The 18,917-nt window shown below is 39.5% G+C and overlaps 1 protein-coding gene across 1 annotated transcript; it reads left to right on the forward strand.

The window, feature by feature from the left end:
- Nucleotides 1–16,751: 16,751 nt before the first annotated feature.
- On the forward strand, nt 16,752–17,687 carry LOC132660333 (olfactory receptor 8S1-like). The gene has a single exon (XM_060604350.2). The coding sequence runs from the start codon at nt 16,752–16,754 to the stop codon at nt 17,685–17,687; it is 936 nt and encodes a 311-aa protein (XP_060460333.1).
- The last annotated feature ends 1,230 nt before the right edge of the window (nt 17,688–18,917 follow it).

Consider the following 18,917-nt stretch of genomic DNA (forward strand, 5'->3'; position numbering starts at 1 on the left):
AGAAAAGTCAAAAGAGTTTTGCAGAAGGTAGTTTGAAGGTGCTGGGTAGGCACAGAGCCACCAAGAGTTAGGAGATGTGCAGAATAAAAGGAAGAAGAGGAAAGCAGTCCCATACTGAACCTGAACTACAGGGTGTCCCAGAACTCATCCGGGATCTTCATAAATGACAGAAAATACCATGGACCATGTGCAGGACCATATTTCTGTGTTTTGTGTCATGATTTTGTGCATAATAAAGCTGAAGGCAAACGTTCCAGTTGAATAGAGGATATGTCCTATATTCTGCATGTTGAGGTAATCCTGAAGAAAGTAATTGATTGACCACTGAGAAACACTGATATCAAGAATGATTCAACTCCAATAATCACACTACTGGGTATTTACCCAAGAATATGAAAACACTAATTCAAAAGGATATAGGTACCCTATGTTTACTGCAACATTATTTACAATGACCAAATTATGGAAGCAACCCAAGTGCCTAGATGTGGTATATATATACAGTGGAATATTATTCAGCCATAAAAAAGAATTAAATCTTGCCATTTGCAACAACATGCATGGAGCTAGAGAATATAATGCTCAATGAAATAAGTCAAAGAAAGACAAATACCATATAATTCACTCATATGTGGAATTTAAGAAACAAAACAAATGAACAAAGGAAAAAGAGACAAACCAAAAACCAGACTCCTAACTATAGAGAGCAAACAGATGTACCAGAGGGGAGGCAGGTGGAGGGATGGCTGAAACAGGTGAAAGGGGTTAAGAGTACACTTATCATGATGACCACTGAGTAATATATGGAACTGTTGAATCACTATGTTGTACACATGAACCTAATATAACACTGCATATTAACTACACTAAAATTAAGATAAAATTTAAGAAAACATATAGTATTTTGCTTCTGTATAGCACAGTGCAGTAGGGTAATATGTTCATTAGGCAAATTTGCTAATCATGTTTCAATTTTCTATATCATTACTATTTTTTTCTATTCTGTCAATTAAGTTATTTAACATTTTATTTCTTCCTTTCTGTGGATGATTTGTTATCATTCCATTCTTTTCCAATCATTTGTTTAGAAGATTTATAGTCTTTTTCTCTAATTTTGGTGGCCACCCTAGAAATTACAGTTCATTGGATTATCAAAACCTAATATTAATTGATAATTTTACTTTCATTTTGTCAATTAAACTATCTTAGACCACTTTTAATTCAATACCTCCCAATGTAAATGTTATTTTTTCTACTAATTTTAATTACATTCCTGTACAAACATATAAGGCCCTATAAGATATTATTGTTGTTTTAGTGTCAATATTCTTTTAGATTTACCCACATGTGTACAATGTCTTTTATCTTCATTCCTTTCTGCATTTTGAAAATTACATCTTCGATTTTAACCTTACTGCCTGTAGAACACTTTTAAAGATTTCCTTTGATGAAGTTCTGGTGGCAGATGTTCTTATTTTTTGTTTGAAATGCCTTTAAATCTGCCTTGCATAGCACAGCTATTTTATTGAGTGTAAAATTTTAGGATGATAATCATTTTCTTAGAGCACATTGAAGATATTGTTCCACCACCCTTTGGCTTCCATTTTTGCAGTTGGAGAAATTAACTGTTGCTCTTTTGAAGACAATAACGCCACTGAAGGGAAAAAGGATATTGGCTAAAAATGCATGAGATTCCCAAAGTAGATAAAATAGGAAAACGGATAAGCAATAAGGCAAACTGTGGAAAGACCTGAAACAAGTCTTATATGTAATTCTAAAATTAGATGAGTGTCTATTTTCAATTAATGTCTCACTTGATTATTATATAAAATTATTTTAAGTCAACCTCCTTTAGAAAAAAGAATCTAGATGAATTTGGAGCATATCCTAGTTCTGGAAGAGGTCTGTAGAGGGCAGTGCACAAGTGGGAACAGAGACACCATGAGATGGGATGGGTATAAAAAGGGAAGAAAAGTCCACCAAATGAAGACTGTTCCTTGAAGTTCCTTCGAAATTTCTGAGGATTCCAGATATTGGGGAAGAAGCCACGGCCCCCACATCATATCTTGTATCAGCACAGAGTAAGAGGATCCTACCTCCCCTTAAACTCCTGTGTTCACTGGTGTAGTAAATCCCTCAGGCCACCTGAGGGCGCCAGTACATCTATAGACCTGAGTTTTCTATTTACTGTTTTCCCAAGGGTAGTTCCCCCTTCCCTCTTTCTTCTGACCCATATTGAAGCCTTCCTTAAATTCTCCTTCTTATTCCCATTTTCCCTCCCATCCTCTCTTCTCACTCCTGATTGTATCCATACTAGTTTCTGTTTCTTGCTTGAGGAGGGTCACTTTTACAAGTTTATCTATTTCATCAATTTATTTTCAGATGACGCTCAACCCCATTTTTGTCCTATGTACTTGGTTTTGTATTACTTTGACTAGATGCTTGCAGAGCCATTTCCCAGATTTCCAGGCTGGTGGCTTCTGATTAGGCTCAGCCAACCGGAAGTATAAATGTAAACTAAAAGAAGCAGCTAATCTGATTCTGGGGGAGGCAAGGCAGTATCCCAGCATTTTGGTGATGACCTGCCACCTGGCCTCAGCACCTCCTCAGCATCCCAACAATGGTGCCCCAGTGACACAGCAGGGCTGATGGCCACCCCAGAAAGAGTGGATTCTCTCCCCGTTGCCACCAGGTAAAGGTGTTGGGAGATGTACAGAGTATGGAAAATGTCTGCATCTGACTTCATCCTAATTGGATCCTCCCTCTCCCAGTCATTCTAGGAGCCTCTCCAGTCCATGCTCATCCCCAAACAGACTCCCAACTCCTGAGTTTCAATTTTATGTCACTACCAGAAGTACTGGGTCTTTTATTTCCAGCAAAGCTTGCCCCTACATCTCAAACCACTGTGGATTTAAATAAGAATTCAGGTCATAGACATTTTTATCAGTAGTAAATCTACTGAGAATGTTCCACAGATGAAGAAAGAACAAGTATGTACCAATTTTCTTGATTGAAATAATTATCTGATCCATTGTGCTGTCCATGAACAAATTAAATATGAGCTAAAGTAAGCAAATAGCTCTTGGCCTTTTCTTAAGCCTCCTAAAGCAAAGAGGCTTGTTCAAGATATTTTGTTATGGCTGACATTAGGAAAGAAAAATTTTCTTAATGCTTGTTATCCAGCCATCTAGATGCAATTCTGCCCTATTTCCCAGTCATCTTCTGACTCTTCTCTGTTCTCTGAGCTGTTACAAACCTTTTTTGAAACATTCTTTTCAGAGCTGCTTTTGCTTCCTTGTTCTTTAGGCTGTAAAGAAAGGAATTCACTAGGGGAGTGACCACACTGTACTGCATAGAGAAAACCACCTCCAGTGGGCAACCAGAGGTTAGCACAAGACAGTAAGGAAAACCTAAACCATAAGAGAAGATCGTTGAGGTAAGGTGGGAGGAGCAGGTGGAGAAGGCCTTGCTTCTGCCTGAGGTCGAGCTGATGCTCTGGATGGTGTCAATAATGCAGGAGTAAGAGAAGAGGATCAGGAGGATGGTCAAAAGGGTATGAATGATGGCATAACATACCAGGACTGCAAAGTTGGCAGAGATATGAGAGCAGGACAGAGGGAATAAAGAAGGCAGCTCGCAGCTCAAGTAAGGCATAACATGAGCATCCCAAATCTCAGTCTCCATGAGACCCATACCAGACCCCCACACAATTTTTACTTATCAGCTGACCAGAGAACAGTGGATGGCAGATGGCAGGCAGCATAGTGGTCATAGGTCATCACAAAGAGCAGGAAGGCTTTGATCCCTGAGTGCAAAACACACACACACACACACACACACACACACACACACACACACACCCTGAGTCAGCTCTACTGAGATTGGTTTCCTCTGAAACAGGAGATTCTCCAGCATTTTGGGCATGGTGACAAAGGAGATACAAAGATCTAGGGAAGAGAGGTGACTGAAAAAGAAGTACTTTCTTTCTTGGGGGCAGGGAGGGGAGGATCACCAGGAGCATCACCAGGGTCCCCATGTAAGTCAGAAGGTAAATCACCAAGAAATTCACAAACAGCAGCACCTGGATATGGGGTTCAGCAGACAGTCCCAAGAGGATGGGCTCAGTGGCGGGGTGTGGTTTCCTACAGCCGTGATAGAAGATACTCCCACAGAATAAACACAGAAGCATGACATATTCACCTACCCTTTGTGCCAGCTCTTCTTCAGAGTTTGTATCTCATCCTCTGTATATGTCTCTCTCTCTCCTCAGCCTGCTTGTCTTTTTCAGAGATTTCTTATCTACTCACCCTCCCCTCCCTAGAAACTTTCCATCATCCAGTGCCTCATGAACAACTTCTGAACCCTGAATCAGCACATCTATGTTCTTTCCATATGTGACTCTTCTGACCCAATGGCTCCGGAGAAATTCATATAATTTTTCTTACTAGCCCATATAAATTTTCTTACTCCTTTAATTGCCATTTGTTTTGAAGCCTAGATCATGTGAGAAATTGGTTCTTTCTCAAAAGAGCCAAGATGGTGGAACAGCATGGAAGTTTTTTGTGTGTCTTGCATCCATGACATACAGCCAGACCAACACTAAACCATCCTACACACCTAGAAAACTGACTACACACCTAGAAAACACAACAATCTTCACAACCTGAACCACAGAATTCAGCAGGTACGTGGCACGGAGAGGTGAAGTTGGGGTGAGAGAAGTCGGTGGTGGGCAGGGAGCCACTTTTGCAGGCAGAGAGAGGATGGAGATGGGGGGTGGGGGGATAGGGGGGAGGATACTGGAAAAGCACCCCTCCCCAAAAGCAGCTGGAGAGAAAGTGGAAAATTGGAAACAGCCACAGGGACTAAACTAAAAAGGGAGAAAGGAGAAAGGAGAGGGTTTAAATTTCATTAAGACTGTAAACAAGGGAAGCACAAAGTCTGCAACTCTGCAGCTCAATACCTGGAGGTGCTCTGGTGGGAAGGGCGAATCCCCAGGAACAGAGTGAGGTCCAGGAGGTTCTCAGGCCACACGGAGAAAAGAGGTTCCATTGCTGGAAGGACATTTGGTAGATACTGTTGAAGCCACCTGGTCCCAGCAGATCCCAGAAAATGGCCACATTTGCTGGTGCTGGAACAAGGTCATTAAGGCTGAAGTCTGGTGCCAGATGTGTGTTGTGATTTTCCATAATCCCTGAAAAGCTGCTGCTACACTCTCTTGCGAACTTTTTCTGGGGCAGGCTGGCACCTGGCTGCAGTCTCGGGGCTCCGGCAGCAGCAGGTTCCAGCAAGCATTCCTGGGTGCAGCCAACATTTGGCCATTGTTCAGCCATTGCTGGGTGAGACCCTCCCGCAGAGGGGCAGACCAGGTCAAAGCTGCAGTCCTTCAGAAGTAAGGGGCTGGGGAAAATAGCCGCATCTGAGACAAAACTCAGGAGAGAGGTACTGCCTGGGGCTTCACAGTGAAGAAGCGGGGAGTGGATGAAAGTTGAAGACAGAGGACGGGTGAACGATTGCTGATAGGGAGAACAGAGTTCCGATACTAGAGACTGGATAGCTGGGTGACACCATTTTCACCGCTCCCACACATACGCACATGCACCTACGAGCACCACAACAATCCACCCCAATAAGCTAGCAGCGCCATCTAGTGGAGAACGGAGCCATTACACCAAGCCCCGCCCAACTGGGCCAACCTCACTCTTCAAGAACACAAGTCTCACCGCCTACTTAGTTTATGGACTATAAAGCGCTACATAGTCTGACTTCTAGGGGAAAACGAAGTAATTTCAGTCCTACTTCCATCTGTTAGCAGGTGCATCCATTCAATTTTCTTTCCTTTTTTCTTTTTTCTCTTTTTCATTTCTTTTCTTTTTCTTTAATGCAGAAAGAGAAAAACTTCATTTTTACTTTCAATTTTTATTAAAAATATTTTTCTTTGTTTCTACTATATTCTTTACTTTTGTGTAAATTCTTTCAAATTCTATTTTACTCCCATCGTCTCATTTTAGTCTACTTCAATGTATTCATTTTTTCAAATTCTCAATTTCCGTTTTTTCCCCTGCCCTTTTTTTCCCTCTAATCTGTCAGACCACTTTCAACACCCAGACCAAAACACACCTAGGATCTAGCATCATTTATTAGATTTGTGTGTGTGTGTGTGTGTGTGTGTGTGTGTGTTTAATTTTTTAATTTTAATTTTTTAATTTTAATTTTTCTACCTCATTAATTCCTTTTCTCCCTTCAAAATGACAAAATGAAGGAATTCACCCCAACAGAAAGAGCACAATGAAATGACAGCCAGGGATTTAACCAACACAGATACAAGCAAGATATCTGAACCAGAATTTAGAATCACAATAATAAGAATACTAGCTGGAGTCGAAAATAGATTAGAATCCCTTTCTGCAGAGATAAAAAGAAGTAAAAAATAGAATGAAATTTAAAATGCTATAACTGATGAAAAATCTATACGCTGAAAACTATAGAAAGCTTATGAAAGAAATTGAAGAAGACACAAAAAAATGGGGAAAGATTCCATGCTCCTGGATAGGAAGAACAAATATTGTTAAAATGTCGATTCTACCCAAAGCAACCTACATAGTCAATGCAATCCCTATCAAAATAACACTAGCATTCTTCACAGAGCTAGAACAAACAATCCTAAAATTTGTACGGAACCAGAAAAGACCCCGAATAGCCAAAACGATCTTCAAAAAGAAGACCAAAGCAGGAGGCATCACAATCCCAGACTTCAAGCTATACTACAAAGCTGTAACCATCAAGACAGTATGGTACTGGCACAAGAACAGACACTCAGATCAATGGAACAGAATAGAGAACCCAGAAATGGACCCACAAGTGTATGGCCAACTAATCTTTGACAAAGCAAGAAAGAATATCCAATGGAATAAACACAGTCTCTTCAGAAGTGGTGCTGGGAAAACTGGACAGCGACATGCAGAAAAATGAACCTGAACCACTTTCTTACACCATACACAAAAATTAACTCAAAATGGATGAAAGACCTAAATGTAAGACAGAAAGCCATCAAAATCCTTGAGGAGAAAGCAGGCAACAACCTCTTTGATCTTGGCCTCAGCAACTTCTTACTCAACACGTCTCTGGAGGCAAGGGAAACAAAAGCAAAAATGAACTACTGGGACCTCATCAAAATAAAGAGCTTCCGCACAGCAAAGGAAACAATCAGCAAAACTCAAAGGCAACCGACAGAATGGGAGAAGATATTTGCAAATGAGATATCAGATAAAGGGTTAGTATCCAAAATCTATAAAGAACTTATCAAACTCAACACCCAAAAAACAAATAATCCAGTGAAGAAATGGGCAAAAGACATGAATAGACACTTCTCCAAAGAAGACATCTAGATGGCCAACCAACACATGAAAAAATGCTCAACATCACTCATCATCAGGGAAATACAAATCAAAACCACAATGAAATACCACCTGACACCTGTCAGAATGGCTAATATTAACAACTCAGGCAACAAGAGATGTTGGCAAGGATGTGGAGAAAGAGGATCTCTTTTGCATTGTTGATAGGAATGCAAGCTGATGCAGCCACTCTGGAAAACAGTATGGAGGTTCCTCAAAAAACTAAAAATAGAACTACCTTACAACCCAGCAATTGCACTACTAGGTATTTATCCAAGGGGTATGTTGTTTTGAAGGGGCACATGCATCCCAATGTTTATAGCAGCACTATCAATGATAGCCAAAGTATGGAAAGCGCCCAAATGTCCATCAATGGATGAATGGATAAAGAAGATGTGGTATATATATACAATGGAATATTACTCGGCAATCAAAAAGAATGAAATCTTGCCATTTGCAACTATGTGGATGGAACTGGATGGTATTATGCTAAGTGAAATTAGTCAGTCAGAGAAAGATAAAAATCATATGACTTCACTCATATGAGGACTTTAAGAGACAAAACAGATGAACATAAGGGAAGGGAAACAAAAATAATATAAAAACAGGGAAAGGGACAAAACAGAAAAGATTCATAAATATGGAGAACAAACTGAGGGTCAGTGGAGGGGTTGTGGGAGGGGGGATGGGCTAAATGAGTAAGGGGCACTAAGGAATCTACTCCTGAAATCATTGTTGCACTATATGCTAACTAATTTGGATGTAAATTTTAAAAAATAAAATGGAATAAATAAATAAATAAATACATAAATAAATAAATAAATAAATAAACACATACTTAAGTTTTAAATGAGAAAAAAAAACCAAAAAACTCCTATATTTATTTTATTCTGCATATCACATGTCCCTGATATATTTAATTATTTGATTCAAGAAACCAGTTGAAATGTGCAATGTATGTAGCCGGGGGGTGGCGTTGTGCACAAGTGTGCAAGTGATTACGTATGTTGAGGAACAGGGATAAAAAAAGAGATTAAAATTCCTAAAACTATGCCAGAGGATGGTTGGATAAAATGGGTGAAGGGGAGAGGGAGATACAGGATTCAAGTCATGAAATAAACAAGTCACAGGAGTAAAAGGCACAGCATAAGGAATATAGTAGATGATATTGCAATAGAAATGTATCAGGACAAGGGGTGGCTACACTTGTGGTGAACATAGCATAATGTATAAACTTGTTGAATCATTATGTTGTACACCTGAAATTAATATAACACTGTGCATCAACTATACTCAATTTAAAAAAATTTTTAACACAGTAAATTCCAAATGCAGAGAAAAGTCTTTGCTACTGAAGAACACAATAAACTGTTTATTTCAACGAAACTTTACAAACAAACTTACATATAAGAAAAAAAAAGACCTCATCTGCTTATCCATCACTGCAGAATATGAATTAATTGGAGCCACCACCCTAGGTTGAGGATTACACCAGACAAAACTAAGAGATCATTTGAATTTAGGTTCTGAGAAGAACTTGGAGTATGGAAACCTGTCTAAATACTTAAAAGGGAAAGAGGGGAAACCCTGGAAGAGCAGGAGCCAAGACATTCATGGGCCCCACAAGAGTAGAATCTGTTGTGGTGAATTCTGTTGGCAATACTGTCATCAGACCATGACATCAGGTAAACTCTGGGGGAGATGGGGTAGATTAAGAGTTCGCTGGATAGGTCATGATTACTGTAAGCAGTTGCCAAGCAGGAAGGCTTCCTGCCAAGCAGGAAGGCTTATGGAGGAGTAGAGTCTGAGTGTTCAGTGATGGTCAGGTTTCAAGCTGGGTTTGAAAAAAACTAGCAAGGGAATTTAGTTCTGGATGTTGGGAAATATGCTTGGAAAACCAGGACATAGAAGTGTATTCACCCAGCAGAACAAATGGAGACATAGGCGAATTGATGAATGAGTTCACAGGTAGGACAGATGAATGAATGAGTAAATGAAAGAATATGTGACTAATTAAGTGGACAAACTGATAAATTATCTGACTGAGATGAATATGCGTGTAGATGAATAGATTTAAGCAACCCTCCACATGAGGACAGAAATGTGCTACTGGCTCACACCTGCTAGGGAAGAGAGAGGAATATTTAGGTGCCAGTGAGTGTGGCAGAGGAGAAGCCTCCTGCCAGCCCTTCACAACCACTACAAAATGAACGCCTGTGGATCCTCTGACAATAGGTCAGAAGGAGAAGCATCTGCTTCTGCACCATGGTTGACCATAGGAACTGAAACCAAAGAAAGGAAAACTGTGGAAAAGCAAGAACCATGATATCACTTATTTCCATAACCCAAGCAGGCATAGAAGGAAATAATCAAGATGGATATAATGGAAGAAGTAGAAATTAAGGTGAAGGTTGAAAAGTAAGTAGCATTTGGGTCAGAATTTGAAGGCTAAAAATTTTAGCCAAGTATCAGCTAAAGTCAAGGCAGGGAGAAGAAGAGTAATGAGGGCATCTGGAGAAGTCAGTTCAGACAAATGTGTTCCCTGAATTCTGCAGCCTGGAGGCATGCTAGAACCATCCAGGGAACTTTTAAACTACCCAGCACCATGGACCCAAACAAGACCAAGTGAAACACGGTATCTGCACGTGTAGGTGTTACTACAAAGATTGGTTAATCCTTAAATGTTGAGCACAGAAGTTTTACTTTGTTCAGGAGGAACTTGGAAACAGCACTGTACAATAATAGAATAAGCTCTGGACACAGAGTCAGGTAGAGTTGATATAAATTCTAGCTGTTCAAATTGGAGACCCAAACAAGATTTATCAATCTAAGCCTCGGGGTTTTTTTAATGTTAAACATAAAGCTTCAGCTATTTTTTTCCTACTGTCATTGACAATGTTACATTCATTTTAGGTGTACAAGATAGTGATCCAACAAGTTTGTACATTACACAATGTTCACCATAAGTGTATTTACTACCATCTGTCCCGACACATCACTACTGCAGAATCATTGACTGTATTCCTTATGCTGTGCCTTTTATTCCCATGATTCATTCATTCCATAATTGGAATGCTGTATCTCCCATGCCCCTTCACCCATATTGCCCATTCCCCTACCCCCCCCCCCCACCCTCTGACAACCATCAGTGTGTTCTCTGTGTTTACAGGTCTGATACTGTCTAGTTTGGGCTAGATATTTGCCCCAGTTTTTCCATATTTAACTTTCAGTATAAACCTGAATGTTATTCCATTTTTGTTCCAGAACACTCAGCTTCAGTAAACCCCGGCATATCCAAAGAATGTTCAAGAAGCTAGAGTTAGAGTTAGAGATTCAATATTTGAAAACCTCTTTCCCATGCTAACCCTGCACAACGTGAGCTTCCATGATCTGCGAGCCCTGCCCCCGGCAGAGGGATGTCTCTGACTAGAGACAAGGAAGAGAGAGGCATCGTTTAAACCTTGCAATTAAAGACAATCACTGATTTCAAATTCTGCTCTCTTTAACTTGCAAGAGGACATACTGCTGCTTCAATATACATTGAAGTCAAATGCCTATTTCTTTTTAAGTTTTTTTTTAATGTTTATTTATTTTTGACAGAGAGAGAGAGACAGAGCATGAGCGGGGGAGGAGTAGAGAGAGAGAAGGAGACACAGAATCCGAAGCAGGCTCCAGGCTCTGAGCTGTCAGCACAGAGCCCAATGCGGGGCTCAAACCCACGAGAACTGTGAGATCATGACCTGAGCCAAAGTCCAACATTTAACCGACTGAGCCACCCAGGCGCCCCTGTTTTTCTATTTTCTATTTCATTTAGCTCCACTCTAATATCTATTTCCTTTCTTCTTGGGTTTGGTTTGCTCTTCTGTATTTTGTTCCTTAAGGTGAAAAATTATTTTCTTCATTTGAGATGTGTCTTTTCCTTCCATGAAGGTATTTACAGCTACACATTTCCCTCCAGGACCGTTTTTACTGCATGCCATAAAGTTGGTATGTTATGTCCCCTTTTCATTCTTCTCAAAGTATTCTTTAACCCTGCTTGTGTTTCTTCTTTGACCCATAGATTAAGAGTGTGTAGTTTAATTTCCATGTATTTGCTAATTTTTCTGTTCCCTTCTGTACTGGTTTATAGCTTCATGCCTCTGTGGTAAGAGAAGATACTTTGCATGATTCAATCTCTTTAAATCTATTGAGACTTGTTTGGTGGCCTAACGTGGTTTAGCCACAAATGGCCAATAAGTGCTTAATATGAATAATCATCAGGGAAATGCAAATCAAAACCACAAAGTGATATCACCTCACACCTGTCAGAGTGGCTACTATAAGAAAACATGACATGTGTTGGTGACAATGTAGAGAAATTTGAGCCCCTGCACTCTGTTGATGGGAAAGCAAAATGGTGCAACCACTATAGCTAACAGTATGGAGAGTCCCCAAAAAATTAAAAATAGAGCTATGATACTGTCCAGCAATCACACATTTGGGTACTTATCCAAGAGTGTTGATATCAGTATCTCAAAGAATATTAGCTCTCCCATGCTCATTGCAGCACTCTTTCCAATAGCCAACATGTGGAGGTAACTTAAATGTTTATCAGAGGACAAACAGATAAAGAAATGCAATATTGACACATAATGGAATACTCTTCAGCATTTAAAAAGAAGGAAATTATTTAAAAAAAGAAAAAGGAAATGCTTCAATATGCAACAACGTGGATGACTCTGGAAGGCATTATGCCAAGTGAAGTAAGCCAGTCACAGAAAGAAAAATACCGCATGAGTCCATTTACATGAGTTATCTAAAATAGCAAAATTCATAGGATCTAAGAGTGGAAGTGATTTCTAGGGAATGGGGAGAAGTGGAAATAAGTAGTTACTAATCAATAGGCATAAAGTTTCAGTTCAGCAAGATGAATACGCTCTAGAGATCTGCTGAACAGCATTGTACCCACTATAAATAATGTGTTGCACACTTGAAATTTGTTAAGAGGGCAGCTCTCATGTTAAGTGTTCTTACCATGATAAAATAAAATGTTAAAAATTATAAAAGCATACTCAACCTTTAGTAATCAGGGAAGTGAGAATTATAGTTAAAAACCTTATATGTATTCACATATTGGCAAAAATTTTAAAGATTAAAACTATAAAGTGTTGTTGAGACTATGAAATTATGAAAATCCTATGCCAATGATGGTGGGAATGTTGTAATTTTTGTTGGCCTGAGTCTGCCATACCATAAGTGGGGTGAATCATAAAGCTTTATCAATCTAGGATGGGAAAAATTGATTAGACATATAAAAATACATTTTCTGTTGATTAACTCCTTTGATCATCACAATGTGTGTACTTCCCCATTCATATGGATGGAGGAAAATAAATCCCTGTGATTTCCTAAATGAACCATCCAGCTCCTTACAGGTCCACTGGAAACTGCTACCCAGCCTTCCGACTTTCAAAACCCACGAGACATCCACCAAAGGATCAAGACGTTTGCTTTGACCCAAATGGTCTGAACACAGAGAGAGAGAATGCCCTATGATTCTTACAAGTTTCAACTCTTCTGGTTAATTAAAGTTTGACATTTGGCTGTGACTTCAGGGAATTTAGAAATTCATCTGTCTCCTGAGTCCCCAAACTCAGCTGGCCAATTTACTGATTGCCTTTCTAATGGATTATGTCCGGAAATTGCTTCTTCACTGATACTTTAGCCCAGTATTTAGAATCACAAAGGCAGCTAAAGGAACAGATGCCCATGTGATTTCATCTGGATCACATGAGACAGGTTTCTCAGATACCTCTTATAGGAATCTGAGTATTTTTCTACCGTGGTTAGTAAGAAAGACCGAAACATGTTATTTAAAACACGTTTATCAGAGACAGTCTATTTTCCTGCCATCAGGAAAATTGTCATCAGAAAAAAAATATCTACTAGCTCAATAATTGGAGTCTAGAAGTACTGATTCTTGCAAAAAGAGCACCTGATTGCGGATGACTCCTTACCCTATGGAAAAACCAGAGCAAACAGATGTCTTCTGTGCCAGGAAGTGTCATGAGCTGGGTAATGTCCTCCATGGTATCTGTAATGGTCTTCACCCCATCCCCACCCCCACTAGAGACTTCCAGGTTATATTTGTCTCTCCTCATCTGACCTTCTACTCCTGTCTCTTTGTGGCCACCCTTCTCATCCGTACCCAAACATCACTATTTCCCTGTGCTGGAGCCTAGCTCAGAACTCTAACCGCCAGTTAGTTACATCAAACAAGGCTTTAAAGATTTGTCCTCCACCAAGGGTTTTGTCATCAGTCATTCTTACTATCTTCTCAATAATGCTTGTCTGTGCTTCCAGAGTATTGTTGAAAATGGGTTTTGTTGATTTCTTGCATTCTTCCTACAAATTTTTCACTAATCTAGAAATTTCAGGTTTAAGGGAGACTGAAACAAGCAGGTGAGAGGTTCCTATTCTGAAGACATATAGAGGAAACACAACAGAGTAGACAGGGAGTTCCTGGATGGCTAGAATTTATAGAATATGTTATATATTATAAATGTTATATATTATAAAAGTCTAATCGCATATGCTAGAAAAGAGAGTTAATTTTTTTCCTCCCTATCAGTTCTAGTCTCCAGTAACGTAGATGGTAAAAGGAAAAGGAAAAAAAGATTTCAGGGGGAAATACTAAGGTCAGTGAAATGTAACTTCTATGCACACTGCTTCTCCCCATTCCAGATGCCTCCCAACTAGGGGCAGACAAGTTCTCTCTTCCAGCAGTAACTGTTTTTCCTCCTATCCTCATTACTACACCTTGCCAGACATTTTTTCCAATTCTCAACATTTTCCATGTGATTACACTGGGCAGATGAAGTGTTAGATGTAGAGTAATCCTCAGCTACCTATATCTTTGGAAATAATAGGATAAAATTATTAGACCTAATATTTTAATAATTTATAAATAAAATAATGTGCTATGTCTCCCACAGCTGATTGAATTTTAAATGTAGACACAGATTATTTTAAGAAATATTGGGAAAATACCAGGAAATGTGAATTCCCAATAGTGAAATTCCAGCCATATAAACCACCTGGGTTTTTTTCATAAAATGAATGTTTTTCTTAAAATGATTTAATCCAAGTAACCTCCTGCCGCACCTCTCTTTAAGATAGATTGTGAAAAAATGTAGACAAGATACCAATACGTGGCCATCTGAGAAGTACTAAAGCTATCCCTGGCAAGTTGGCAAAACAAGTATCATATTCAGAGGAAAGCCCTGGGCTCCAGCTGGAGCTACCACTCTTCTCCCTGTAAGCAAAGAAACCAGTCTTCTTGCCCTTTGCTGAAATTCAAAACTAGTCATTCAGACTTCAATGTGAATTGAATCCACTGTGTTCGCTCTTCAAAGGTAAGTGAGCAGAATTTGTAATCTGTGTTTATCTTCACTATACAGTTAAAATAAGCTTTGGCCTCACTCTGTCACCAAAGGATCTTGGGGACAGGGGTGAGAAAATCTGGAATCTCACAATATAGGGTACTACCTACCTTGCTGACAGGCCGTGTGGCCCTGATCTATGCTGAATGTAAATGTGGTAGAATGAAGCAACTATCAGCTCAAAGTGAGGCAGCAAATTGAAAGTACTTAAATTTTTTTCAATTAAATTGAATATATTTAATTAACTAATGTAGAAGTCAGAGAGGATGTTTATTCAAGAGAATTTTGCAAGCAGAGAGATGAGAAAGACACATTAAAATTGACTTTTCCATTTGATTTTTCTTTTTCACTGCCGAGTCTGAATCAACTTGGTGTGCCACCCTAAACCACACATTACCCACTGGACACAACTGATAGGTAACCTGTATCTGATCTTTCAGGAGGGCTTGGAATATAGAGAGATGCCTAAATACTATCTAGCATGAGTGAGGAAAGCCAGGAAGACCATATTAACTGACCATATTGTTGTGGGTTCATTTCTGGGTTTTCTATTCTGTCCTATTGATCTAGGTGTCTATTTTTGTGCCAGTACCCTACTGGTTTGATTACTACAGCTTTGTAATGTAACTTGAAGTCCAGAATTGTAATGCCTCCAGCTTTGCTTTTCTCTTTCCAGATTGCTTTGGCTAGTCAGAGTCTTTTGTGGTTTCAAACAAATTTTAGGATTGTTTGTTCTAGTTCTGTGAGAAATGCTGTTGGTATTTTGATAGGGATTGCACTACATCTATGGATTCTTTTCGACAGTTAGATATTTTAACAGTATTTGTTCTTCCAATCCATGAGCATGGAATGTCTATCTATTTCTTTGTGTCATCTTCAATTTCTTTCATCAGTGTTTTATAGTTTTCAGAGTATAATTCTTTTACCTCTTTAGCTAGATTTATTAAGGTATCATTATTTTAGGTGCAATTGAAATTGGAATTGTTTTCTTAATTTCTCTTTCTGCTGTGTCATTATTGGTGTATAGAAATGCAACAAGTTGCTGTACATTGATTTTGTATCCTGCAAGTTTATTAAATTTGTTTATCAGTTCTAGCTGTTTTTTTGGTGGAGTCTTTAGGGTTTTCTATATAGAATATCATGTCATCTGCAAATAGTGAAAGTTTTACTTCTTCCTCACCAATTGGCAATTTGATTACTACAGTGATTTGTTGTCTGATTGATATGGCTAGGACTTCTCTCTTTTTTTAGTGGTTTCTTTTGATGAACAACTCAGTTCTGTTTTACCTTTATTATTTCTTGGCTATATTTTGTAACTTTATAAAATGTTTGGTAGTTTCCTCCCTTATCTCAACTCCCTAACACACACACACACACACACACACACACACACACACACACAGCTTTCAAAATTATCTCTAAGATCAAATGTTCCAAATATATGCAAAATAATAAAGAGAAAAAAGATAACACAAATGTACATAATTAATTAGTAACAAACTATTACAAAGTCTTGAATGTAAGGTGAAAGACTGACTGAGGAAAACAGGATTACAGCATCTTCTACAGAAAATGAGTTCTTGAGCAGAACATTATAGAACAAGATCAATGGCCCAGTTTAAAGAGATAAAAATTATTCAAGGGTCAGATCTGAAAAATTATGTGAATTTCTCTAGAGCTATTTGTAAGAAAAGAGCAACAAATGGAAAAAGCACAGAATATTCAGGGCTGATACACCAGGAAATCAGAAAAGGGAAGGCCATGCATGCTTCAAGGGACTGCATGAGAGATATTAAACAAGTATGGCAATAATGAGCAGATGAAGAAAAAAAAGTGTATGTACATAGAATAAGTAGAAGCTTTGGGTTGACAGAGGAGATGGTTGATATATTATTTCTCTTTGTGTTTTCTTCCAAAGTATTATCATCTTTAAATGGCCTTGGTAAATCACAGCACCATCATTGAGTTTCTCCTTCTTGGAGTCCCGGAAGATCATCATACCCAGGCTCTAGTCTTTGTGCTTTTCCTGGTAGTTTACCTCCTGACTCTGTCAGGGAACCTGTTGATAATCCTGGTTATCAGGACCAATTCTCACCTTCACACACCCATGTACTTCTTCTTGAATCACCTCTCCTTCCTGGATCTCTGTTATTCTTCGGTCACTGTGCCCAAGATGCTAGAGAACCTCCTGTCTGAGAAGAAAGCCATCTCAGTGGAAGACTGTTTGAGCCAGGCCTTCTTTGTGCTTGCCTTTGGGGGAACAGAGCTCTGCCTCCTTGCAGTCATGGCCTATGACCGCTATGCTGCCATTTGCTACCCTCTACTCTATGGTCAGATGATGAGCAATGAGCTGTGTGTGGGACTGGCGTGGGGATCTTGGGGTCTGGCCTTTTTGGATGCTTTCATCAATACCCTCCTAGCCTGGAATTTGGACTTCTGTGAGACGCAAGTCATCTCCAACTTCATTTGTGAGATTCCTTCTCTGTTCCCTCTATCCTGTTCCAATAGCTCTGATAACTTTGCAGTTCTGCTCGGCTCTGCCCTCCTGCATGCCTTTGGGACCTTCATTTTGGTCTTCTTCTCTTACGCCCGTATTGTCTCCACCATCCTGAGCATCACCTCCACCTCAGGCAGAAGCAAGGCCTTCTCCACCTGCTCCTCCCACCTCACCGCAGTGAGCTTATTTTACGGCTCAGGTTTTCTTCGCTATCTCATGCCAACCTCAGGTTCCCCATGGGAGTTGGTTTTTTCCATTCAGTACAGTGTGGTCACTCCCCTAGTGAATCCCCTTGTTTATAGCCTAAAGAACAAGGAAGTAAAAGCATCTCTGAAAAACATGTTGCAGAAAAGTTTACAACATCTCAGGTAGCAGATGACAAGCAGCGGATGATTGGGAAGCAGGACAGAATTATAGCAAAATACCTGAATAATAAGCATTAAGGAAAATTTTTGTTTGCTCATAAAGTCAGATATGACAAAATATCTTTTAAAGCTGCCTCTGTTTGGAATTGCACCAAAAAAATAGCAGCAAGTATTTTCTTGCTTTGGTTAATATTTTTCTTTCTTAGAGGCAGAAAACATGCGTCAGGTAATTATTTCAATTAAAGTAATTTGGTTACAGCCACAGATATATATTATTCCTTTTGTTTGCAAGACATTAACAAAATGCGTAGCACTGGGGAAATTGTTTGTGTTGAAGTCTTACATGGATTCCTGTGGGTATGAACCTGGGGGTAAAGTTTTGCTACAAAGTCTTTAAAGGAAGAAAGATACAGGCTTGAGATTGTGGAAGTGTGAGTGGTAGGTGGGTTTAGGATAAACTCTGATTGAAGAGGGTCTTAAAGGCAAGGCAGATGCAGCTGAAGATGTCTGAGAAAGGAAGTCAGTTTGCGGGGCTAAACTCCAGGCCCGCAGACACCTTCCACAAGTCCTATGAAGCATTATAGCAAATGCCAGAGAATTTCATTCATTGTAGGGTCCTATAGCAGCCCTGCAAGTTTCCCCTTCTAGGTTTTACAGGTGGCTCAGAAGGCTTAAGTATGGTAGATCTTGTTCTGGAGAAAATGATGAGGTTTAGAAAAGAAGTGCAGAGAGAGAAACCTGGGTAGGAATTTCCTGAGGGGGTGGGGGAAAAGGACGGTCATGGAGAAGACTAATCGGAAAAACTGCATAAAACCAAAGCATCCTAGACATCTACACAAAACCATTTGCCAAAGCATCCTAGAAATCTTAGAAATCCAAATATTAAGCCACACAGACACTGTAATTTACTCTAAAATACCTTAAATGAAAGTGGATTTAATTCTAAGTTGTTGGACTGACAGGATGGCCAAAAGGGAAAGGATGGAGGGGGTCTTAGAGAAGCAAAAAAGAATGAAGAAGTCATTCCAACCTTACACTGAAGCTGATAGTTCTACATTGGCTGCTGTGTTCTTGGGAGGGGAGGGCACCAGGGCCAGGACCACTGAGAAGAGGAATCACAGTGATGCCAGGACCGCTGAAAATCGACACACTGCTCCTGCCAGAATCAGAACGTGGCTGTGGTGCCCCCACCACTGACTCCTCTGCTTCCTCTTTTTCTCCTTCTCCTTTTTATTCT

This window comes from Panthera onca, chromosome B4 (genome assembly GCF_046562875.1).
Source record: "Panthera onca isolate mPanOnc1 chromosome B4, mPanOnc1 haplotype 2, whole genome shotgun sequence".
Classification (NCBI taxonomy): domain Eukaryota; kingdom Metazoa; phylum Chordata; class Mammalia; order Carnivora; family Felidae; genus Panthera; species Panthera onca.